This window comes from Selaginella moellendorffii, unplaced genomic scaffold (genome assembly GCF_000143415.4).
Source record: "Selaginella moellendorffii unplaced genomic scaffold, v1.0 SELMOscaffold_59, whole genome shotgun sequence".
NCBI lineage: Eukaryota > Viridiplantae > Streptophyta > Lycopodiopsida > Selaginellales > Selaginellaceae > Selaginella > Selaginella moellendorffii.
In genome coordinates this window covers 1,145,581-1,167,392 of record NW_003314320.1, presented here as the reverse complement: position 1 = coordinate 1,167,392, position 21,812 = coordinate 1,145,581, and the positions used below count along the sequence as shown (strand labels likewise).

Below are 21,812 nucleotides of genomic sequence, written 5' to 3'. Positions count from 1 at the left end.
GGCTTATTGGCCTCGAACTTCAGACCTCCGAGTTTTAGGGTTTGTTTAGTGTGGATCTCTATTGCTCCAAGGCGCTCTCGGCGGTGGAGCTGCGCTTTCGCCAGTCATGGGGAAGGGCGGAGGCCGCGGGAAGTTCAAGGGAAAGCCTACGGGCAAGCGAAATTTCTCCACGCCGGAAGAGATGGGTAACGTATTTCTTCCTCGCTTGCCTGTCTTGGAGCTGAATTGATCGCATTCACGCAGCTGCTGGCACGTCTGCGAAGCCTCGCACATTTAGACGGGTAAGGCGCGCTTTGCTCGAGAGAAAACTCTCTTCTTGTTTCTATGTCGTGATTTCTCTATCGATTTTTTTTTTTTTTTCTTCGCTTTTTCTTCAGGAAGAGGAAGTGGAGGAGGAGTCCGAGGAGTCTGAGGTAGAATCGGAAGAGGAGCCGGAGGTATTCGTTCATCGTTTTTTATTGTTGATCTTCTCATTTGGTTTTGTTATGCTCTTTCTTTCGCAGAAGAAGAAAGGCACTCAAGGCGTGATTGAAGTGGAGAATCCCAACTTGGCCAAAGCCAAAGGGACCAAAGCGAAAGATGTTGATGTAAGTGAGTAGCTTTCGAAATGGCGTTTATTCCATTCGTTTTGTAGTTGGACAGACCAACCGAGCTCTCGAGACGCGAAAGGTGAAGACAACCTTCTTAGAATCTATGAAAAAAAACTAAACTTTTGCGTTGATCGATCAGGGAGGAGCTTGAGAAGCAAAGAGCGCATGAACGCTATCTCAAACTCCAGGAGCAAGGAAAAACTGAGCAAGCTCGAAAGGATCTTGGTAAAGTTTCTTCTCTTTTCTTCTCTCTTTATCGCAGTGTGGTTTTTGCTGTAGAACGCTTAGCAATGATCAGACAGCAGAGGGTGGAGGCTGCGAAGAAACGCGAAGAGGAAAAAGCTGGTAAAAAGAAGATTTTTCCCAATCCATCCACTGGAAGCTAAACAAGAATCTCTTTGTTTTCGCAGCCAAGGAAGCCAAGAAGCTCGAAGCACGGAGATGATGATTCGCTCGAACGAAATCTAAATACGAAACCACCATTTGAGATTTGTAAGTTCCAATCTTTGAAATTTTGTTCTTCGTTCGTCGTCCAAGCGCTCAGATGCACAGCTTCTCGATCGCTGCGATAAGCTTTCTGCGAGGCCCGACTGGAAGAACACCAATCTGCTTGAGAGCATCCATGGTGAGATGCGAGAGCTCGCTCACATCGATCTTGTGCTCCTGGAAGAGCCGCGCAAACCTTCCCAGCCCCTTGGAGCCCAGCCACAGTCGCAATCCTCCTCTTCTCTCCACCCTCTTTCTCAAGAACAGTGTCTTGGTCCTGTGAATGAGATTCTCCTCCTGGCCCGGCGCTAGCAATCTCGCCAAGGCCCCTGGATTGATGCTTGGGACGATAATCTCCTTTCTCTGGCGCTTCCTCTCCCTCTGCCTCTCCTGCAATTGCTCTGGATTCTGGCCGCGATCGCGATCGCGCTGCCGCTGCCGCTTCTCTTTCCTCCTGTTCTTGTGGATCTCCGGCCTCGGAGGCAATGCGGGGATGATGAAGACGATCCGCTGCTGGACAATCTCGACTTCTAGATCGTCGGCAGGGCGTTGCTCTTGCGCTTCCTCTTCTTCCGGCGCCAAAGTGTCATCGTCGTCCGGGAGATCGAGCTCGGCAATGCCCGGACTCTCCATCACGAAGAACCCTAATTTTACTCGCAAGGGGATAAAGGTAAAGGTAAAGTAGGGTTTTAGGGTTTATGGGGGATTGATGGAAATGGCTATGGTGCCCGGGAGGAGCCTGTGCGTCGCGGCCTCCACATTCGCCAGCGAGCATTGGAATGGAGGGAGGGCGCGGCTGAGGCTCGTGAATCGCGGTGTGCGAGCGGCAGCAAGCGTCGCCATTCTGCCGTAAGAGCGCAGCTTTTTGTTCTTGGATTTCTATGGATGTCTCCCTTTCCCTCTTCCCAGCACTGCCGAGGAATTGCCTTCCTCGCCCTCGTCGATCCTGGAAGGAAGGAAGCTCTATCTGGAAACGTATGGCTGCCAGATGAATTTCAACGATGTAGAGGTGGTTCTCGCGATCATGAAGAAGGCCGGCTATGGCGACATCGTCCAGCTCCCCGAGGAGTCGGACGTGATCCTCATCAACACCTGCGCCATCCGGGACAACGCCGAGAACAAGATCTGGCAGCGTCTAAACTACTTCAAGCACATCAAATCTAACTGGAGGAAGAATGGCACCAAATCTTCCAGGCCTCCTCCCAAGGTCGCGGTTCTCGGTTGCATGGCCGAGAGGCTCAAAGAGAAGCTCATCGAGGCGGACAAGATGGTGGACGTGGTTTGTGGCCCCGACGCATACAGGGATCTTCCGAGGCTGCTTTCTTCGGTGGAGCAGGGCCAGCAGGCGATCAACACTTTGCTCTCGCTGGAAGAAACTTATGCCGACGTCTCGCCGGTGAGGATCGCCAAGGACTCGGTGACCGCCTTTGTGTCGATCATGCGAGGCTGCAACAATATGTGCGCGTTCTGCATTGTTCCTTTCACTCGGGGACGCGAGCGCTCGCGTCCGCTGGAATCCATCGTGAGAGAAGTCGGGGAGCTGTGGGAGCAGGGCGTGAAGGAAGTCACTCTCCTGGGACAGAACGTAAACAGCTACTGCGATCTGTCCAACACTCCGGGAATCACAGAAGGAGATCTTGCCGAAGATCAACGCCGCGAGCAGGAAAAGAAGAAGAGTGAGGCCGTGGTCGTGGGACAAGGCAAGCACGCGATCAAGTACTTCCAGTCGGACGTTCTCAGCTCGGGTTTCTCGGCGATCTATCGCACCAACGAGTCGGGTCTGCGTTTCGCGAGCTTGCTCAAGTGCCTGGCGGAGACGTATCCCGAGATGCGCTTCCGGTTCACGTCGCCTCATCCCAAGGACTTCCCGGACGACTTGCTGCTCGTGATGAGAGAGCATCACAACGTCTGCAACAGCATCCACTTGCCGGTCCAGAGCGGGAGCTCGCGGGTTTTGGAGAGGATGAGACGAGGCTACACTCGCGAGGCGTATCTCGAGCTCGTGGAGAGGATACGAGAGATCATCCCGGGTGTAGCTCTCAGCAGTGACTTCATCGCAGGTAGAAAAAATTTCGTTTTTTCTGCTTGCTTGAAGTTCGAAGTTTTTCTCTTCCAGGATTTTGCGGTGAGACCGAAGAAGATCACCTCCAAACTCTCAGCATCGTCGAGACCGTCGGCTACGAGATGGCCTACATGTTCGCGTACAGCATGCGCGAGAAAACTCCAGCGCACAGGCACGACGTAGACGACGTTCCAGAGGAAGTGAAGCAGCGCCGCCTCTCGGAGCTCATCGCCACTTTCAAGAGATCATCCGCCGCCAGGTACCATTCCCAGCTCGGGAAGACGCAGCTCGTTCTCATCGAGGCTCCAAACAAGAGAAATCCCAACGAGTGGGGAGGACGCTGCGACAGCGGCCAGAAAGTCTTCTTCTCCAGAGCTCCAGTCCCGGACCACCAAAGCGGCGACTTGGTGGACACCAAGCCCGGCGATTACGTCGCAGTGAAGATCCTCGACACGACGTTTGCGTCGCTCCGCGGCGAGCCGCTGCGCAGGACGAGCTTGCAAGCGTTCTACAGCGAGCCGAGGTAGATCTCGCGAACTTCCGCTAGATCACGAGAGAAAAAGAAGAACTTCGCGCGCGTTTGGAAGCGAGAAAGCTCTCGCTGTGAATGAATCTATTGGAATTACAAAGCCTTCCTGTGGTTTTAACATACAAACTTTTCTTTCCCTGTCTCTATCGTGCTCTATGTCTCCCTCTCTGTCCCTCTCATAGATTACAGATGGTGGTGATGAGTGATGAAGTGGTAGCAATGGTGAATGAGATGATGTTTTTGGATGCACTGCTTACTTGCCTTTGCTTTACTTGTGAGTTGACAAAGGGTCGTCGTAGCGACCCACACGGACACCAAAGTTAAACCAGCTTTTCCCAAAAATGCGACCGCCCAGGCGAGGGAGAGTTAGATGGCAGCAACTACGGGGAGTGCTTCGCTAGGCACAGGAGCTGCTGCTATTAGATCTGCAAAGCACACCAACAAAACAAAAAACTTACAAAAACTCGAAAGGATGGAAGTAAACAGAGACATACCTTTCCCGGACCTTGCAGCCAGAGCTACGGCTTCTTCGGCGGCAGCCTCGGCCACGGCCTCGGCGGCCTCGGCTTCTCTCGCTGCTTGTTCGGCTGCGGCGGCGGCGGCCTCGGCGTCTGCGACGGCTTGAGCGGCCAGCCTCGCAGCCTCCTCCGCCGTTTTCATCTTCGACCTGGCATTACTCAAGTCGAACGCGGTTGCGGTTCTCAGGAATTTTGGCGACGTCTCGTCCAGATCTTGCCGTCGTAACCGTGTGCCCTTGGCTGTCTTGCCGAAAAACAAGTAGTCTCGCACCTTGAATGATTTACCTACCTGGCTATCACGCTGATCTTTAGACTGAACAGTAAAATTGAGATATAGTTTCGTACCTTTACCAACTTTCCTTGAGCCGTCAAAGCTTTCAACTTCAAGGTGAGTAACTTCCGAAATCTAGATGGTACTCTCTGATGCTCCTGAGAAGCAAAAAGGAAACACAGTGAGGCAAGAGCGAGAGCAAAAGAAAACTCCTCACCTCGATGTAGTTTGCGATTGCCGAGATGTCTGAACCATTAGGTTCTTTGAGCGTGAGTATGGCTTCAGACACGAGCTCATCGTACCTGCAACACGCAGCCAGATACAGATGAAAGAAGAAAAAGGAGCCTTTCCCGCATACCTGGAGCCAAGTTGCTTCCTTTGATTGTAAACTGGAGGCGTTTCGTTCCCATCCTCGTCCTCATCTTCATATTCCTCTCCCTCTCCCTCTTCGGAATCACTGCTGCCACTGAGGTTCTTCCCGGAGCCAGTACGCTCCGAGGATTTCGACACACGACGCACCTTCGACCTGGGAATCCGCGGCTGGCCGGAACTAACGCTCAAGTTCCGCCATTTGTCCTGCAGCAAAGAACTGTCAGAACGCCAAGGAAAAGCGAACAAAAAAAAAAACCAACTTTGATGAGAGAAAGAAACAACCAAGCAAAAGAAAGAAAGCAAAGCAAGCAGAGAAACGATTCCACGCACCTTGAGATCCACATTTGAGCGAGCGACAAGCGCTGGTCCAAACTTTGGATCCCTCTGGATCGCCCTCCACTTCCCTGGGCCATATTTCTCGACGCCAGCGCGCAGCGCGCACTCCTCCTCTGCTGTCCATTTCTGCTTCGGCGCCCCCATACGCATCTTCATCTCTCTTTTCTTCCTGTGATTCTCCACTCGCTTCGCGCGGCGCCTTCTCCCCTCTCACTCCACCATCTCCCCGCCTCGCTCTCTTTTCTTGCACCAAACAACAAACCCTAATCACGTGACATCATCATCGTCCTCAAACCAAAAACCAAAGTGAGAAAAAAGAAGAAAATTTCCCCCTTACCTTTAAAACGAAAATGTCGTCCCTGTAGCCCAATACACCCGAGAAATCTCGCCGCGCTCGCTCGATTCGAGCGAGCAGTGACGCCGCGCTCGCCCCTGATCCGCTGCTGGCCTCGATCGCTGGGATTCCAGCACGGGGAAGCAAACTCGCCTGTGTCAGTGGACAAATGGAGCGGCGATCCTGAGAAACTGTCCTCGAGGAGGCGGGGTTTCGCAAGGCGATCACCTGTTTCGAGCTCGCTTCCGCAATGCAGCGGTAGAATCGATGGCCTGCCGCTCGCTCTCCTCCTCGAGTGCACCCTAAATTCCTAGAATTCTTCTAGCCCTAAAAACAGAGTTGCACTCTGTTTTTAGGGTTCTTTGCAAAGTAATGTAATCTTTCTTTAACACACACAATTTTTTATTCCTAAACCACTCCTTTCTTCTCGCTAGCTCCTCTTGTTTCCAGACGCCGCGAATGCTTCCACGACCGTTTTGGCGATGTTGGTTTGATCTGGAGTCCCAGATATCTCGATCAATCTATCGCCGGTGGCAGTGCATCCATCGGCGAGAGTGACTTTAGCTCCGGACATCTGCATAGAGACTTGTGTTCTTGATTGCCGTTCTAGAAAACATGAGCTCACCTTGGAAATCTGTGTCAAGTTGTCTCCATTTTGTCCAAGAACAGCAGAAAAAGTGACTTCAGGGATGAGAACATCGATCTTGGTTGACGTGACGACGCTGAGGCTGCAAAGAAGTTAAGATACTGACGTTGTATAGAGTGACTTACTTGGTAAGGCCAGTCGGCAAGGCCGAACGATCTCCTGCCAAGCCATAGCTTCTCTCGATTCCAGCATAGCTTGTAAGCCGTGGCAAACCATTGTAGGCTCCTCTTTCGGTCTAGACATGGAAGAAAACTTGTCAGTCGAGATTTAAACGAGGGGGGAAGGAATGAGCACCTGTTGTAGTAACCATGACGGAGGACTTCTCGGAGCTTGAATGCCGGGTGGCTGACTCGCTTGCAAACCGAAGTTCGACAACGGGGAAGTGGATCTCTGGTATCCATAGTCGTCAGAGCGGTCAGTTTTCTCTCTATACAGGTTAGCTCGCAGTCTTGAGGTGATTTGTACCAAAGCATCACGGGCAACACGTATTTCGCCTAAAACCTGGAAGTCCAAAGACCGTGTCGCGTCGCAGACGAAAGCAGAAAAGTGAAAAACAAAACCATACCTGGACGACCTCGTCATTGTCTAGAGCACAAAGTGGTAGCTGCTCTCTGTCTAGAACTCGGATGATGGCTCTAGTCGAGTTCCGCATCTCACTTATGATGTTGCCACCTTTTCCCAGAAGGCAGCCTACGTGATTCGATGGAACCAGCAGCCTAGTGACAACACGCTCGGACGTCTCTCCTCCATCATCCCTGAGCTTGTCCTGGATATGAAAAACAGCCTCTTGAGCGGGCGAGAGGTCATCATCCGGGGACTGCACAGAAAGAAAGAGCTCCTCATCATCGCATGGTGGCAGCAAACGAGAAAAAGAAACTAAACCTGTTATCACCTCAACAGCAGATACGATGATGACTCTCTCTTCGCAGCCGGGAACCGCATCCGGAACGTTGATCTTCGCCCCTGTCTCCTCTTGAAGCGTCTGGATGAACTTGCCGATTATGTTCCCAATTTTTTCGCTTGGGCACAGAATCCTGAAGACCAGCTCCTCGTCCATTGGAACCAAGTGTCTGCCGGTCCCAAACTCTGATAAACCAGGCGCTGTCGGTCGCAGCAACTGATAGCCATTGTCACCAGAATCACTTCGCGGCTCAGCTCGTAGCCTTGTTTGAGGTGCCAGCGAAGTATGTTGCGGGATATAAGGCTCGCTAGCTGGAAAACCGGAGCTCCTGGAACCACCACCAAAGTTGCCGGACTGGAAGGATGCACTCGAGGGGCGATCCTTTGGCGGATTGTCCAGCAAGCGAGTCGAGATCGCGTTTAGAGCTCTCTTCACGGAAGGACGATCCCCTACAACCTGTCCAGAAAAGGAAAAAGAATGAGAAGAAGAAGAAAGAAAGAGGAAGAAACACGCTAGATACCTGGACAACTTCGTCAGTCGGCAATGCACACACCGGCAGCTGCTCTCTGGGAAGTATCCGGATCTGCGACCCCGTCTCCTCACGCATCTGCTCGATGATCCTCCCCTTCTTCCCAAGCAAGCAGCCAACTTGGTTCTCGGGAACAAGCATTCTCGTCACAACTTTCTCCGAGAGATCCTCCTCCACGCTATCCGAGTCGTCCAGATCGTCCTCATACTTGTCGGCGTCGAGGATCCGCGAGTGGACTTTGAAGAGCGCTAGCTGGGCCGGACACGCCACATCCCTCCCATTCGTGTACTCGTCCATTGCTCGATCATCCTTGTCAAGAGCCGCGGCGGAGCCACCACCGCTACCAGCGGGATAGTCTTCGTCCCCGCCCCCTTCGGCGTCAAAGGCCCCAATTATAATCACTCGCTCATCCGAGCCAGGGATTGCGTCCGCGATCTTGATCTTCGCCCCGGTCTGCTGCCGCAGCGTCTTGATAATGCTGCCGCCCTTGCCAATCACGCTGCCGATCCGCGACGCCGGGCAGAGGATCCGGAAGAGCTCCTCCTGCTGCTGCTGGATCAATTGCTGCTGCGAGGCGGGGATTGCCGCGCCGCGCGAGCTGTCGGATCGCCGGAACGAGGACTGGTGGCGCTTGCTGGTATCGGAGGAGGGATAAGTACCTGGATCGTTCATGAGCATATGGCCATACGAGCGCTTGCCCGCCGCCATGGGAACCATGCCCTCCTTGGCAACGAGAATTTAGGGCAAACCAGCTCTCGCTTTTAAACCCCGGATTTTGATCTAGAATTTTATGGTGGTTTGCTAAGCGATCTGAGAAGACTGTAAGAATTTACGGCTGAGATTTGAAGTGTTGGATGCTTTAAGACAAACAAAGAGAAGAGATGATCGGTTTTTTTTTTTTTCTTTTAACTACGGTTTTATACTTTGTTCCCTGAGTAAATTTTCAAGTCTACTCGACTGAGGAATTGACCATCAGAACTCTGGAGCTCGCAAGTCGCATAGAAGATTAAAAATTGTCAATCCAGAGATCATTGCTCACATCATACAATCCCTCTGTAGAACAATATGAGGTTTCGCCTACTTCGATTTAGATGGCAGTTCGGACTTCTACATTTTTATTTATTTTACGACTTTTAAAGAGAATTCACGTCATGAAAAAGATGTCCTCATACACCTCAGCCTCTATTCCGAATGCTCTCATCCTGTGTTGCCGGATCCTGGCAACCGTGTCTAGCGGCTGCTGCTCCCTCTTGCGCTTGTGCCCCTCGCCACCCTCGGGATCAAGCGCCACAGCTCCTTCCACGCCAGAGGGCTTGACAAGCGAGGGGCGGTAAACCACCGCCCGCCGGTACTGCACACCCTCGCCGCTCTTGGCACGGACGTACATCCACTCGTCGCGATCCAAGTCGTAGACCACGGGTGGCAGAGGCTCGCCACCTTCGTCAGCCCACTTCTCACCGTCGTCGTAGCAATGGCGGCACTGGCCGGCCAGGCACACGAGATTGCCCTCGGCCTGGCACTCGAGCGCCATGGACCAGTCAGTGTAGATACCCGTCTTGTCCAAGCCCATGCTCCCAACCCCAAGCCACTGACCAGCGCCATCCATGGTGTCGAAGTAGAGGTCCAAGACATCGCTCGCAACACCTCGCCACTGGCCGCTCCACACCCACACCTTGTACGTGACTTTGCCGTAGGTATCAGCGATTGCGCACGCCCGGTAGCGCACTCCCTTGTGCTCCCACACGAAAGGGAGACACCCCAGCGTATCTGTGTTATCGTTGAGTTCGCCAGTCTCGGAGATGTCAGGCATCCTCAGGGTCGGCCCCCAGGCCCGTGAACTTGATTCATAGACACGCCAGTTATGGTTGTCCAGCAGCTTGAACTCCCCAGTCGCCGGGTCGGCACTCATGCTGTAGATTCGACCGGCTTGCTGCGGATCCAGGCGTGGGATCCTGACCCACTCGTTGGTTGCCGGATTGCCCACCGTGAACTCCACCCCGGGCGTCTCACGGTCGGGCCAAGACGGCTGGCGGATGAGCACCAGGCCCGCGGAGGAGGCGACGATGTCGAAGAAGGAGCCGGGCGGGAGCGGGAGCTTCATCCACGCCGGGAGCGGAGAGACGACGCGCGACTGGGCTCCAGGCGCAGACGTGGAGTGGTCGAGGGTGATGCTGCCAGTGGGAGGTGTAAGCCGTGAGGAGGACACAGTCTTCGTCGCTCGAACGCGGCCGCCACAGCGCCCTAAACTCGGGGGATTTGATGATGGATCTCCACTCCTTGCACACGCCGCGGGCTTGCAGCAGTGATTCCCAGCCGAGCGACAGCAAGATGCGTACCAGTATATCATACCCAAAAAGCATGCTAACCCTAAAATCTCACCCACAATTAGGGTTCTCATTTGTCCTCCCACGAGCTTTGATAATGCGATTTCCAGAATGATGCAGCAGCGAGACCATCCACAAGTTTCCAACTTCAGGCCTGCAGACGCATGCCTGTGCACCCCGCCTCTGGCACCTTTGTTGACGTATTTCCTGGAGTTCCAGAGCTCCTCAACTTGGCAGAGAAGACTCTGATTTCTACGCCAAGCTCGCTGTTTCATACTCTAGGTGCGTGTGTGTTTTTGTGTTGAATTATCTATCTGATGTCCTGCATCTTGAGGAGGTCTCTGAATACCGTCCAATGGTTCGGAAGCTCTGTGGCCTGGCTTTCGAGCAGGAGATGTTTACCAGACATAGGAAGGAAAGTGTTTACTCGCTACTTGAGCCAATCCAGCAAGCTCACGTACTATCCTACAAAACGAGGAAGCAATATGAGGCTTGACGTAGCTTATATTGCACAAGAATAACAACAACAAGAACAAGAACATTATTAACAAGAACATAACAAGAACATTATTAACAAGAACAAGAACATAACAAGAACAAGAACATTATTTTAAGTCAGGGTCGTGCTGGGACCTTCTTCCGCTTGGGTTGAGAGAATGTCAAGAGCAACTATTTCTTTTCTGGAGCAACAACAATCCAAGGCCGAGCTGGAACCACCTTCGGCTTGGCGTGAGATGTGGCGCTGGTACCCGCGGTGTCTGACGAATTCTCTCTCGTGGCAACGCGTCCGATTGCTTCTCCTTCATCGGGTGTGTAACAGGAAACGCTCGACATCATCGCTCGAGGAACCTTGAAACTGGTCTTGGACGTGTCCTTCCCTGAAAGCCTCACTGCGTGGTCGCCCCGGAACACAAACAGCTCGTTCTCGTTCCCCACAAACTCACGGTAGAACTCATCGACCCCGGCCCCCAGAAAGGATGGCACTTCCACCAGCCTGCCGTGAATACCACCACCATCGCCATCGGTGCTACCATCCGTGACACACTCGCAAAACTTAACGCGGGCTTGCTGAGAGTGTGACAAGCAAAGCATGAGCCTGCCATTCCAATGGAAGAAGTGCAGCTCATCGGGCCAGCGGAGATCTCCTTCCTCCTGATCGCTGCCAAATCGGAGCTGCGACCACTTCCTCTCGCCCAAGTTGTAGCGAAAGATCCCATTCTGGAGCGGGAGACGGCGGGGCGGCCAACGGCGGAACGGCCCACGGCATTTCTGGAAGACGCAGAACAAGCCACCCTGGTGATAGAAGAGCTGCGAACACGTCGAGGAATCTGCGTACCAGCCCCAGAAGGGGGCATTTTGCTGCTCCCAGCGCCCCTCCTCGAACTTGTATCGATCGACCCTCCCGTTGTACTGCAGGATGGCGAGGGCAATCTCCCCTCCTGTGCGATCGGGATCCGGGAACAAGGCACCGGCGACGACACCGCGAGGAAATTCCGCATTCCAAAGACGTCGCCATTTGCCCAAGATCGGCTCGCCAATTGCGAGCAACCACACGTCGAAGAGAACAACGACGAGGCCCTCGCAAGCGCACAGGATCCTGGATCCATCCATTCCGGAGTCAAGGATCCGTCCCGAGTAGGTGCCGAATGAAGAGAAGCATAGCTCGCCTGTGGCGGTGTCGAGCGTCCAGAGATCGAAATCCCTGTCTGTCCCGACCAAGTGAGTCGCGGCGGGCGCTACCGAGCCCCTTGCGTCGGCGCAGCATCGGCGCCACAGCCTGGACACCCTACTGCAGCGGGCGAGATCGCGGCGCCGATCCAGCCTGCGAAGTATCGCGCATACCAGATCCGGGCACTCCCCCACATTCTCCATCGCCAAAGCCCTAACACAAGAACCCTAAAACGTGTTTGGCGCCAAAATGCAAAATTTAAAACCCAACGCCAAAATTTTGCGTGAGAGAGGCTTGAACTCTCGACCTCAGGTTTTAAAGATAACAACTGATTAGCTTAAGAGCCTTAACCTTTATTATGTACCTTTCGAAGTTTGAGAAAGGCCCATTAACGAGCGTTCGAGAGTGTAGGCAGGGGTTTGCATTTCTATAAGCCTCGAGGCCTGCGAATATCAAAGCTCGGTGTGATCAAGCCAGAAGTTGGGAGGTAAAGGATCAGGAAAGACATACCGCACGACGAAATGCAAACATTTCCTCGTAGCCAGACAGGAGTAGCTGCACTTTGCTGTGATCTGTGACTGGGGCGACGTTCCCCGATACAAGGACATTTCTTCGAAGCCTCGTTCCTTCAGCTTCGGTCTCAAACTGTAGCCTGGATGGAAACATAAAAAGCTGTGACCAGAGAATTGGTGAAGATAGCACTCACCCTTCTAGATCGATCAAGGGGCCTTCATCTGTTCCAAGGAAAAGTTCGTCTGGAGGAGCTGCTGCTGTGCAAATGAGTTGACACTGATGATTATATAGTTCATCCACCAGGGTGATGAATCTTCTAGCCTAGCGAAACAGTCAGTTATAAATCGTATCAGAGACTAAACTATATTTACCTTGTCTCGAATCTTCATGCTCATGACAGGGATATTAGTGATGAAAACAGTGTGATATCTTTGCGCGAGAGCCATGTAATCCGCTGCTCCAAGCTGTGCGTTTTCTCAGAAGAGTAAAGAGTTTTGGAAACAGAAACTTACAGGGTAATCACAGAGTTGCTCGAAAGTAAACTTTGCAACGCCGTCGCAGGACTCTGGGATTTCGAGAGCTCTGCAGCAATCACGAAAAGAATTTTACCAAATCCTTGGACACAAAAGATGGTAAGTACCTGCCAAACATAACCGGCACACGACTTGATGAAACGGTCAGGCCGTTTTTTTCTAAAGAACTGATCGCATTCTTCCATTCCACTCTCAACTTTTCATCAGTTTGACTGTTTAAAGGCCAAAAGTAGTGCTTTTGCTCGTCCTGGAAAGAAATCTGTAAGTGAAATAAAAGACTCCAAGAGAAACGCACCTTGTTATACGAGTCTGCTATCACTCGTCTGTAGTCCACTTTGTTGTCAACAGAAACGGGACACACATGTTTTTCCAAGCGTTCCAGAAACTTCAGAAACACCTCCTTCTGAAGCCCGTCCTGGCAAGAGAGAAATAAGAGTTGTAAGTCGGACACCGTAAAACTGTAATGAATTGTGGACCTTGTTCAAATCAGTGAAAGGACGATTGCTTGTAGCAACAAGAACAAGACCTCTGTTAAGAAGCCTACCAAAAATTCCGGCTAGTGCCACCGCGGTAAACGGATCAACCACCTGTGAAAGTAAATCAGAACAAGCGGTGCTGAAACCAAAATAATACCTGGACCTCGTCGAAACATAACAAGCTTGCGCCTTCAAACTCATCTTCATCGCTGGCATTTTTTAAGAGTTCGTCAGCAATAGCATCAAAGATTGGACTGACAGAATCGGTTCGCGGTTCCAATTCTCCTTCCTCCTCTTCGTCACCCGGTTTTTCTGATGAACGCCATTCTTTCCATATCTTCTGCATGCGATCGTGAACTTCCAGCATTGCCTGAGAAAGAAAACAAGAAAGTGAGCAGCGTATTAAGTAGCGAGAGGATCTACTAACAGCATGAAAATGCATTCTTCGACGGTACTTCACAACACCTTCTGAGGAATTGAATAGCAAATCCATAAGTAACGTTTTTCCTGCAAGCAAACGCTTGACTTTTAAAAAACAAAAAACATTGTAGCGAAATAGCTTACCACAGCCAACATTTCCGTGAAGATAAATTCCTTTGGGAGATTCTGGAGGAAGAGGGCGACGTCCTATTAAGTTGTCGAGATTTTTCTCTCGTTTTATTCGAGCCACCATCTTTCCAGCTCCCGGTTCAACTTGCCGTAATGTTCCTTGCCTGAAATGAAAAATTTCATCAGAAAGAAACAAAACAACTTGTTTTTCCATACCTCGTGAACATCTTCGCTATGGATTCTCTCCAGTTTCTTTTCGCTTGCACATTTTTCCTGGCTTCTTCTGCCTCGGCTTCCTCCTCCAGCATTTGCTCCCGTAATTCATGTCTCGTTCTCTTCCAGCTCTGGAGCTCAATCTAAAAGTCTGCTGATATTTAGAGACGAAAAGAGAGAAGAAAAAAGCCTTAAACATCACATAACTTACATTGTAGAGCTCCATGTTCTTCTGGTGGATCTTCAAATTCTCCAGCAGCAACTCCAGCATCGACGCAACCCTGTGCTGCTGCTCGTCGTGCTTGAGGATCCCCAGCGCGACCATCTCCTCGTAGCGCGCGCGTGGCCCTGGATCCAATCAATATCAGCTGAGCTAACAAATGAATCTACACAATTAACGCACCAGAAGAAGAGGAGCTGAAGAACCTAGGGAGGCCGCCATTCCTCAGGGGACGCTTCCAGGCCACCCGCATTTTAGGTCTTCCAACAAAGACAATCCCGTGGCATATTCGCTAAAGGAAGAAGACATTCATAGAACATCTCAACCGTCCAACATTCTACGGTTCAGATTTATTTGACGTCTAAGCATATGCTATAGCATCTTTTAGACTGTGAATCTCCTAAAGGATCCAGCCCGGCCCTCGAAATCAATTCACCGCGCGATTCGCGCGAGTCGAGAGTGCCATTGTTGCGATCTAAAATGTCTCCAAAAGCTCAGGAAAATCGATTTCTTTCGGAGCATATCGTCAAACCATAGTGGTGTACTTGATCATCAAAAAAGAAAATGGGGAACAAACAGGGAAGAAATGATCCCTCCAGTGGTGGCCAGCAAGAGTGGCCGCAAAATCAAGACCGCCCAAGAGAGGAAGAAGAAAGAAAAGAGGATTCCTCTCCCTCCAAGATGAGGAACACCAAGTCCGCCATAGCCGGATCCTCGACACCCCTCCGGGGCTCCGCGGCATTCAAGGCGGGCAACGTCCTGGGCCGCCCCTTCTCGGATCTCCGCCAGGAATTCGCCCTCGCCCGCGAGCTGGGCGCCGGCCAATTCGGCGTCACGCGCCTGTGCTCGCGCAGATCCACCGGCGAGCGCCTGGCCTGCAAGTCCATCGCCAAGCGCAAGCTCCTGGATCGCAGCGATGCCGAGGACGTCCGGCGCGAGGTCCAGATCATGCACCATCTCTGTGGCCACGCCCACATCGTGGCGCTCCGCGAGGTGTTCGAGGACAAGGGGAGCGTCCATCTCATCATGGAGCTGTGCGAGGGCGGCGAGCTCTTCGATCGGATCGTCCAGCGCGGGCACTACAGCGAGAGGGCGGCGGCGACGCTGTGCCGGACCATGGTGCTTGTGCTCCAGACGTGCCACTCGCTCGGGGTGATGCATCGGGATCTCAAGCCCGAGAATTTCTTGTTCGCCAGCGCCGACGAGGATTCGCCGCTCAAGGCCACCGATTTTGGCCTCTCCGTGTTCTTCAAGCCCGGTAAGTTGTTCCTCCACCATCGCATTCTTTCCTCGAGCTTGCTAGAAAGAATAGTTGCTATTTCTTTTTTTTTTTTTTGGTTGGGTCTTCGATCGATCACTGCCTACTCTCTTACGTAAATCTGGAGATCTTATCTCTCGATCACTGCCTACTCTCTTACGTAAATCTGGATATCTTCTTCTCTCGATCACTTTGTCTTTTTCTCCCTGGAATCATGTTTTTCTCTTCGCAAACTTTGATCGATCGATCGCCGGTTATGCTTTCGTCTACTCTCTTCGTACGTTTTTCTACGCTCCGAGCCCGCTCTTCCTGTCTTTACGTAAATCCTGCAAATCTTCTTCTCGTTTTCCTTTCTCCAGCTTGATCATTTCTACGTGGAAATCTTCTTCTCGTTTTTTCTTTTCTTCAAGCAAAAAACGCATTCGTTCTAGTATGATAATTGGCACTTTCTCTTTTCTTTTCTTCCAGGTGAGACCTTCAAAGATCTTGTTGGCAGCGCGTTCTACGTTGCCCCCGAAGTTCTTAGACGCAACTATGGACCTGAGGCCGATATTTGGAGTGCTGGAGTAATCCTATACATTCTTCTCAGCGGAGTTCCACCTTTCTGGGCTGGTAAGAGGAAGATCATCTTATTGAACAGGGGAGACCCCATTCATTTGATCTGTAGAAACGGAGCAAGGGATTTTCGATGAAGTTCTTCGCGGCCACCTCGATCTTTCCAGCGACCCTTGGCCATCAATCTCCGACGGTGCCAAGGATTTGCTGCGCAAGATGCTCAAGCAAGACCCCAAGGAGAGGATGACACCACTGGAAGTTCTAAGTACATTGCATTCTTGGTAAGATGTTTGTGGAGATATTAAGCACAGGCTTTGTCATTTCTAGACCATCCTTGGCTCAAAGAAGATGGCGAAGCGCCGGACGTGCCGCTGGACAACGCAGTGCTCTCGCGAATGAAGCAGTTTTCTGCCATGAACAAGCTCAAAAAGCTTGCACTTAAGGTTCTTTCCTGGTATTTGTTTTTGGAGAATTAGATTTGATCTACCCAGGTGATTGCCGAGAGTCTATCCGAGGAAGAGATCATGGGACTCAAAGAGATGTTTAAGAGCATTGACACAGATAACAGTGGGACGATCACTTACGACGAGTTAAAAGCTGGACTCGCAAACTTGGGATCCGCTCTCGCGGAACACGAAGTCCAGCAGCTCATGCGAGCAGTAAGTGTGCTTCTTTTCTACGCGTTTTAGTTCGTTCTTCTTTTTCTTTTTTTGTGTTCCAGGCTGACGTTGATGGAAATGGCTCGATCGATTACACGGAGTTTATCACCGCGACCATGCATCTCAACAAAACGGAGAAGGAGGATCACCTATACTCTGCTTTCCAGTTCTTCGACAAGGATAACAGCGGGTAAAATCTCAAGCTTCTTTGTTTTTTTCTAGACTTCAAGTATCAATCAGGTACATCACTGTGGAAGAACTGGAGCAAGCTCTCGGCGATCTAAACATGCAAGACTTGACAGAAATCATCAAAGAAGTGGACACAGACAATGTAAGTCATCCGCAGGATTGAGGGAAACTAATTTACAGCACCACAGGACGGGAAGATCGACTACGATGAATTTGTAGCCATGATGCGAGGAGCAAATCCCCCAAGAACAGCTGCTGTCGCGGCCAAAGCCGCAGAGAAGAGTTCCTCTTGAAGAAGAAGAAGAATAAAACTTAGAGAGAGTGTTCTGTCATATGGTGGAAGGAGGGATGGTTTCGTTAGAAAAAAACGCTGTTTGATGGAGTACCATCTCACTTGTCCATGTTTGAGTGTGTGCCGGCGTACTCCGCCCATCGTCGCCACTATTGGGAGCATCGGTGGTCTGCTGGCCGGCGTCTGACGCAACGTTCTCTCCCGCCGAACTCCCCGAATTTGAAGCCACCCCTCCTTTCTCTCGGCTGGCCGCGATTTCCTATGTGCGAGTGGAAAAGAAACGCAGAGGAGCATAGACGAGGAGGATGGGAATGCAAGGTGGGAGCTGGAGCCGTGGAGCCCAATTCGATCTAAACACGAGGAGTGGGATTTCCAAATTATATTGCTGTATTTTTCAACTGTTAGGATTTCAAAACGGAATCTGCGGGAATCTTCTTTGTGAATCTGTATATCACCTTTTTGGGGCTTCCATATCTTGACGCATCACGGTTTGACTCTGTAACAAAATATCTTTGTAATTCTTAATATCAGATCGTTCAAACCAATTTAGCTGATGATCCTCTTGACAACCAAAAACATAGCCTTTTAGTTATGGCCCAGAACAGAGATTGAAGTTTATATATGACTTTTCTAAACTTTGAATCATATCTATTTGTTTGAATTAGATTTATTATTTTTACAACCCAAGAAATTCTTATTGCATATGCTTAGGCATAAATCTATGAAAGCTTAGAAGTAAACCATTCTCCAGCATCCATTCCAAAGACCAAATATCTTTGTCTTACCTTCGATAATAAACTTGGGATCAAAGGCAACAGTAATTATTCTTTTCCTTCTTGCACACTGATCTGGGTTTTCTTTCTTTTTAGTTCTAGCCAAATCTCTTACAGGTTCTTGCTGGTTTAGCTTTTTGAAAAGAACCTAGCATCAGTAGCAAAACTCTTGTCCTTACACTACAATGAATAATGGCATCCATCATCATTTCTTGTAATATAAATGTCATCCAGAAAGAAAAGAAATCCATACATTAGTACTATAGAATTTGTACATCTCTAAGTCTCACTCAAACATACCTTGAACATGGAAGAGATTATAGAATCGATACATGTGATCAATGAGATGATCACTACCCCCTTAACTTCAACCTCCATCTGAAGAAGGCTATTATCCCCTATTGCCCCAGGAAAGATCAAAAAGCTCCTCGAGCGCCATGTCCTGCAATCAAAGTATATAGTGCCCTCATAGACTCTCATCAGAACATAAAAAAACTCGTACTCAAGGTAATCCCCTCTTAGGGGCTCTGGCTTAAGAATACCAAGCTGCAAAGAACATATAGCAACAGTGTTGGACTTTTATACCTGATTCCTGCTGGAGTTCCCTGCATATATACGTACCCTTTTAAACATTCTTGGATCTCCAATGATGAAGCAGCCTTAAGCTTCACACCTGTCAAACAAAGTTGCAACATATGCTTCACCATGTCTCTGTTCCCCTCCAATAGGATCCTATTCACCACGACTTGCAGTTTTGCATGCAGGAACAGTATTCTAAAAGTACCCTTATCTGAGGCTCGATGGATGCAAACCTGGAGTCTTTGACAGAGAGACTTAATACCTGAATTGCAGAAGCCATAGGCTCTAGTGTGATTTTGATGTCCATCCACCCTGGCATATATTTCCCAGCAATTGGGAGGACTGTTTAGTCATGATAGTGCCTACCCAATTACACATGCCCCTGAAGATCACTGCCTTTGGCAATAACCTCCTGCACAAGCATTTGAGACTCATCCAATAACAAATAAAGAGGCAACATTTTCCCATTTGCTATCCCAAGCCCTTTCCTAACGTGATCATGAGACATGACACTTTATCATCTAATCTCCGCCTGGATATCACTTGGTAGCATACCGAATGGCTCACCATAAAGTACAGACGATGTTAAACAAGTTTGCATTAAAATACTGCCTCCAATCAGCCGAGTCCCAGTCGGAGGAGTTCTTCCGGATCTTCAGCTTCGGCTGGAGCGACCTGGCCTTCCGCTCACCGGGGAAGCTCATGCGCAAGATCTGCGCCACGAACCTCTTCAGCAACGCCATGGTCACCACCAGTGCCCCCTGCCGCCATGGACAGCATCCTCGATCGATCGCGGCGCAGCGAGCCGACCCTCTTCGCCAGACACGCGTCGGGTCGCTGTGCCTTACGCTCTTCAGCGAGGAGTGTCCCGAGGTGGTAGAGACGATCAATAACATGGCCGGGCAGACCTCAACATCATCCCGTCGCTCGATTAGATGGATCTCCACGGCGTCTACGCCAAGATGAGGGGCGAGATCATGCCCCGGATCAAGGCGCTGCTCGACGATCAAGTCCGGGAGCACCGGGAGCGCAAGAAGGCGGGGCGATGGGTTTGTCTGCCGCGACTTTGTGGACGGTCTCATCTCCCTGGACGACAGTGACAAGCTCTCGGACCAAGAGATCATTGTGCGTAAGTGATCACCATCCTTCTGGATCCTCTTCTCTGCGATGTGACGATTCATCGTTCTTCCAGGATATGGTGGGTGCCGGATTCAAACCTCCACGATCGAGTGGTACATGTCCGAAGTGATCAGCAAACACGAGGTCATGCGCAACGCCCAAGAAGAACTGGATCAAATCATCGGGAGGGGTGGAAGAATCCGACCTCCCAAATCTCCCATTCATCCAGGCGATCCTCAAGGAGGCCCTCCGCCTCCACCCGGCGTTGCCGCTGGGGCGCCTCCGCCCCGTGGAGCTCGGCGATGGCCATGGCACCATAATCCCCGCGAATGCAAACTCCTCGTCAACGAATTCCAGCCCGAGCGATTCCTATCTCGCCCGGGGCAGCACGTCCAGATCATCCCATTCTCCGTCGGGAGGAGGCTGTGCGCCGGCTATGGCCTTGCCATGCGCTCCCTCTTCTTCCTCCTTGCTACACGGATTCAGCTGGAACAATCCCATCACTCGATCGGAACCACTCTAATTGTATATCAAAGGGTTTATCTAGGGTTTAAGCCAAATGCTCTCGGCGCGCATTGCTTGCGCGTGCTACTGCGGCAGCATCGAGGCGAGGGCGCGATCGCGAATCATCCGGTGCTTTGCGAAGATCAGCTCCTCGGTTCCTCCATTCTCAGCGGTGAAATTCCCTGGTAAGAAATTCTCGAAATATTTGGAGCTTGTAGCTACCCCGCCTTCTTCCTTGCTCCTTCAGCACCCAAGCCCGGTGGCTATGGCGAGATATCCTACTGGGACAAGCGCTACGCTGAGCAACCCGATGCTTTGGTTCTCGGATTACTCCAGATTCGAGACGATTGTCCGTAAGCACATCCCCGAATCTTCCCGGGTTTTGATGGCTGGGTGTGGCAATTCAGGTACCAAGATCTCAATGAGCGATGCCATAGAAAAGAATACTAATTCCAGTGATGTAAAACAGCAATGTCAACGATATGGTGGAAGATGGCTACCGGGAAATCGTCAACACTGATCTATCTTCGATGGTGATTGACAACTTCAAAGCTAGATATGCTCACGTTCCTCAGCTCTCTTGTATCCTTGGGCTTGGTGATGTTACTTCTTTGCAGCAGCCATATCTTCCTTGACGAAACTTAAGATGTGGCAATAGATTCACGGGACATGAGTGCGTTTCAAGACTGTTCCTTTGATGCGGTCATTGACAAAGGTAACAAAGTTATAGTTTACTCTCCAGAGTCTCCTCTTACATTTTTTTCTCTTTGTTTTTCAGGCCTGGCCGGCGCCATGCTAGAACGTGTTTGTGTCACCAAAAATATCCTTGTCTAATGCAATTTGCGTTCCTTCTTTCAGTGTGGAGTTGATCCGGCCGAAGGCGTTCTACAAATGCGAAGAGAGACTTACAGGTTCTGTGTGTACTACTACTGATTAAGTTCATACTCTCTCTCTTGCAGGATTTTGAAACCACAAGGAGTGTTTATGCTGGTAGGAAAACAGAAAACTTCTATAGTTCTTGATCTATAACCATTCTCACTGCAGATCACATACGGCCACCCTGAAATACGAATGCCGGCGTTGCTGGAACCAGGATTGAAATGGTCCATCCTTGTATACGCCTTGGGTATGTTTTGAGCTCTAAACGGGATAAGCTCACTCTTTGTGTATTTTCTTCTCAGCCAAGCCTGCCACTGAGAAAGCCGTAATGGAAACTATTAAGGGAGTAACTCCAGATTCACTGCCCATTGACGAGCGCAACTAGTCTCTCGGCTTGGAAGATTTTGGGGGTGACAAAGGTATATGCTCAAAACCGCAGATAAGTAATATATTTAATTAACTTTACTAGCTAAACGTATTTATCTAACCACATTTAATCCTCACGACTATATAACAGCGAAAATGATTGTGAGGGTGTATCACTTTCCAAAAGGGATCAAGCAATCGATCATGGGAGTTTTTGGGTTTTTCGCCTGGCTTGTATCCAAGCATCCTTGTTGCACGAGAGATGTGATGTGCCAAGAACAATCTTCTTCTCTATGATACTGCCAACTTGTATGTTGACCTCAACGCCATCATCTGAGTCATCCTGGAGAGTGACAATTGCCCTGCCACCTTCACCACCTTTTATTAAGAGTTCTGCAAGTTCATCACCATGGTGGCTCCAATTAAGTTTATCTTCCTTGTCCCCCTTAGAAGATGAATTTGAGGTGATTATTAACTTTATTAATGATGTTTTGATCCATTCAAAAAGGACGTGAGAATGTATTTTTGCATCTAAGAATTCCACTAAAGATCAGACAAATGATCTCAT

At 50.4% G+C, this 21,812-nt stretch overlaps 7 protein-coding genes and 1 long non-coding RNA gene across 9 annotated transcripts; 4 read left to right on the top strand and 4 right to left on the bottom strand.

Annotated features, from left to right (window-relative positions):
• The first annotated feature begins 32 nt into the window (after positions 1–32).
• On the top strand, positions 33–1,093 carry LOC9644198 (28 kDa heat- and acid-stable phosphoprotein). Its single transcript, XM_024688689.1, has 8 exons — positions 33–185; positions 244–281; positions 378–437; positions 504–587; positions 635–669; positions 730–815; positions 870–935; positions 1,001–1,093. Exons 1-8 carry the CDS (start codon positions 107–109, stop codon positions 1,033–1,035), a joined length of 483 nt encoding a protein of 160 aa, XP_024544457.1. The 5' UTR covers positions 33–106; the 3' UTR covers positions 1,036–1,093.
• LOC112351227 lies at positions 932–1,761 on the bottom strand. Its single transcript, XM_024688688.1, has one exon. It carries the CDS (start codon positions 1,707–1,709, stop codon positions 1,131–1,133), a length of 579 nt encoding a protein of 192 aa, XP_024544456.1. The 5' UTR covers positions 1,710–1,761; the 3' UTR covers positions 932–1,130.
• LOC9643954 (CDK5RAP1-like protein) lies at positions 1,753–3,789 on the top strand. The gene is made up of 3 exons (XM_024688685.1): positions 1,753–1,925; positions 1,986–3,136; positions 3,193–3,789. The coding sequence occupies exons 1-3, from the start codon at positions 1,786–1,788 to the stop codon at positions 3,663–3,665; spliced, it is 1,764 nt and encodes a 587-aa protein (XP_024544453.1). The 5' UTR covers positions 1,753–1,785; the 3' UTR covers positions 3,666–3,789.
• Positions 3,718–5,781, bottom strand: LOC9643953 (telomere repeat-binding factor 1). The gene is made up of 7 exons (XM_002983667.2): positions 5,502–5,781; positions 5,159–5,427; positions 4,815–5,032; positions 4,674–4,758; positions 4,531–4,614; positions 4,162–4,474; positions 3,718–4,092 (listed from the first exon to the last, which is right to left on the bottom strand). Exons 2-7 carry the CDS (start codon positions 5,318–5,320, stop codon positions 4,034–4,036), a joined length of 921 nt encoding a protein of 306 aa, XP_002983713.2. The 5' UTR covers positions 5,321–5,427; positions 5,502–5,781; the 3' UTR covers positions 3,718–4,033.
• Positions 5,782–5,859: 78 nt separating this feature from the next.
• Positions 5,860–8,326, bottom strand: LOC9643952 (KH domain-containing protein HEN4). The gene is made up of 7 exons (XM_002983666.2): positions 7,566–8,326; positions 7,037–7,501; positions 6,710–6,961; positions 6,439–6,645; positions 6,270–6,379; positions 6,124–6,226; positions 5,860–6,072 (listed from the first exon to the last, which is right to left on the bottom strand). Exons 1-7 carry the CDS (start codon positions 8,289–8,291, stop codon positions 5,929–5,931), a joined length of 2,007 nt encoding a protein of 668 aa, XP_002983712.1. The 5' UTR covers positions 8,292–8,326; the 3' UTR covers positions 5,860–5,928.
• Positions 8,327–11,899: 3,573 nt separating this feature from the next.
• Positions 11,900–14,330, bottom strand: LOC9644197 (AFG1-like ATPase). 2 transcript variants are annotated; one of them, XM_024688914.1, is made up of 14 exons: positions 14,255–14,330; positions 14,063–14,199; positions 13,855–13,994; positions 13,654–13,802; positions 13,517–13,596; positions 13,247–13,459; positions 13,090–13,200; positions 12,909–13,028; positions 12,721–12,860; positions 12,593–12,662; positions 12,452–12,544; positions 12,274–12,401; positions 12,078–12,219; positions 11,900–12,010 (listed from the first exon to the last, which is right to left on the bottom strand). In XM_024688914.1, exons 1-14 carry the CDS (start codon positions 14,322–14,324, stop codon positions 11,924–11,926), a joined length of 1,680 nt encoding a protein of 559 aa, XP_024544682.1. In that variant the 5' UTR covers positions 14,325–14,330; the 3' UTR covers positions 11,900–11,923. The 2 variants fall into 2 exon arrangements, with proteins under 2 accessions (XP_024544682.1, XP_024544683.1); XM_024688915.1 differs by lacking the exon at positions 14,255–14,330 and having other exon boundaries at positions 13,855–14,002; positions 14,063–14,178.
• A 128-nt stretch (positions 14,331–14,458) lies between these two features.
• On the top strand, positions 14,459–17,120 carry LOC9643950 (calcium-dependent protein kinase 1). Its single transcript, XM_002983775.2, has 8 exons — positions 14,459–15,329; positions 15,798–15,941; positions 15,997–16,149; positions 16,212–16,327; positions 16,376–16,543; positions 16,606–16,733; positions 16,784–16,874; positions 16,921–17,120. The coding sequence occupies exons 1-8, from the start codon at positions 14,636–14,638 to the stop codon at positions 17,023–17,025; spliced, it is 1,599 nt and encodes a 532-aa protein (XP_002983821.1). The 5' UTR covers positions 14,459–14,635; the 3' UTR covers positions 17,026–17,120.
• A 3,140-nt stretch (positions 17,121–20,260) lies between these two features.
• On the top strand, positions 20,261–21,342 carry LOC9644195. The gene is made up of 7 exons (XR_002994072.1): positions 20,261–20,406; positions 20,469–20,581; positions 20,646–20,714; positions 20,778–20,910; positions 20,959–20,989; positions 21,044–21,125; positions 21,181–21,342. It is a non-coding gene; the product is annotated as an uncharacterized LOC9644195 (long non-coding RNA).
• Positions 21,343–21,812: the final 470 nt, after the last annotated feature.

Bases quoted from the DNA above. Each gene is read 5' to 3' on its own strand.
- LOC112351227 (XM_024688688.1), bottom strand. From the start codon at position 1,709: ATGGAGAGTCCGGGCATTGCCGAGCTCGATCTCCCGGACGACGATGAC.
- LOC9644197 (XM_024688914.1), bottom strand. From the start codon at position 14,324: ATGCGGGTGGCCTGGAAGCGTCCCCTGAGGAATGGCGGCCTCCCTAGG. The intron at 13,995-14,062 runs GTAAGTTATGTG...GCAGACTTTTAG, and splicing joins AGAACATGGAGCTCTACAAT to ATTGAGCTCCAGAGCTGGAA. The intron at 13,201-13,246 runs GTATTATTTTGG...TTACTTTCACAG, and splicing joins TATGTTTCGACGAGGTCCAG to GTGGTTGATCCGTTTACCGC.
- LOC9644198 (XM_024688689.1), top strand. From the start codon at position 107: ATGGGGAAGGGCGGAGGCCGCGGGAAGTTCAAGGGAAAGCCTACGGGC. The intron at 588-634 runs GTAAGTGAGTAG...TTCGTTTTGTAG, and splicing joins CCAAAGCGAAAGATGTTGAT to TTGGACAGACCAACCGAGCT. The intron at 670-729 runs GTGAAGACAACC...TTGATCGATCAG, and splicing joins GAGCTCTCGAGACGCGAAAG to GGAGGAGCTTGAGAAGCAAA.
- LOC9643954 (XM_024688685.1), top strand. From the start codon at position 1,786: ATGGAAATGGCTATGGTGCCCGGGAGGAGCCTGTGCGTCGCGGCCTCC. The intron at 1,926-1,985 runs GTAAGAGCGCAG...CCCTCTTCCCAG, and splicing joins GCAAGCGTCGCCATTCTGCC to CACTGCCGAGGAATTGCCTT. The intron at 3,137-3,192 runs GTAGAAAAAATT...TTTCTCTTCCAG, and splicing joins CAGCAGTGACTTCATCGCAG to GATTTTGCGGTGAGACCGAA.
- LOC9643950 (XM_002983775.2), top strand. From the start codon at position 14,636: ATGGGGAACAAACAGGGAAGAAATGATCCCTCCAGTGGTGGCCAGCAA. The intron at 15,330-15,797 runs GTAAGTTGTTCC...CTTTTCTTCCAG, and splicing joins CTCCGTGTTCTTCAAGCCCG to GTGAGACCTTCAAAGATCTT. The intron at 16,150-16,211 runs GTACATTGCATT...TGTCATTTCTAG, and splicing joins GACACCACTGGAAGTTCTAA to ACCATCCTTGGCTCAAAGAA.
- LOC9643953 (XM_002983667.2), bottom strand. From the start codon at position 5,320: ATGAAGATGCGTATGGGGGCGCCGAAGCAGAAATGGACAGCAGAGGAG. The intron at 5,033-5,158 runs GTGCGTGGAATC...TCTTTGCTGCAG, and splicing joins GCTCAAATGTGGATCTCAAG to GACAAATGGCGGAACTTGAG. The intron at 4,475-4,530 runs GTACGAAACTAT...CGTGATAGCCAG, and splicing joins CTCAAGGAAAGTTGGTAAAG to GTAGGTAAATCATTCAAGGT.
- LOC9643952 (XM_002983666.2), bottom strand. From the start codon at position 8,291: ATGGTTCCCATGGCGGCGGGCAAGCGCTCGTATGGCCATATGCTCATG. The intron at 6,962-7,036 runs GTGATAACAGGT...CTTTCTGTGCAG, and splicing joins TCATCGTATCTGCTGTTGAG to TCCCCGGATGATGACCTCTC. The intron at 6,380-6,438 runs GTGCTCATTCCT...TTCCATGTCTAG, and splicing joins CGTCATGGTTACTACAACAG to ACCGAAAGAGGAGCCTACAA.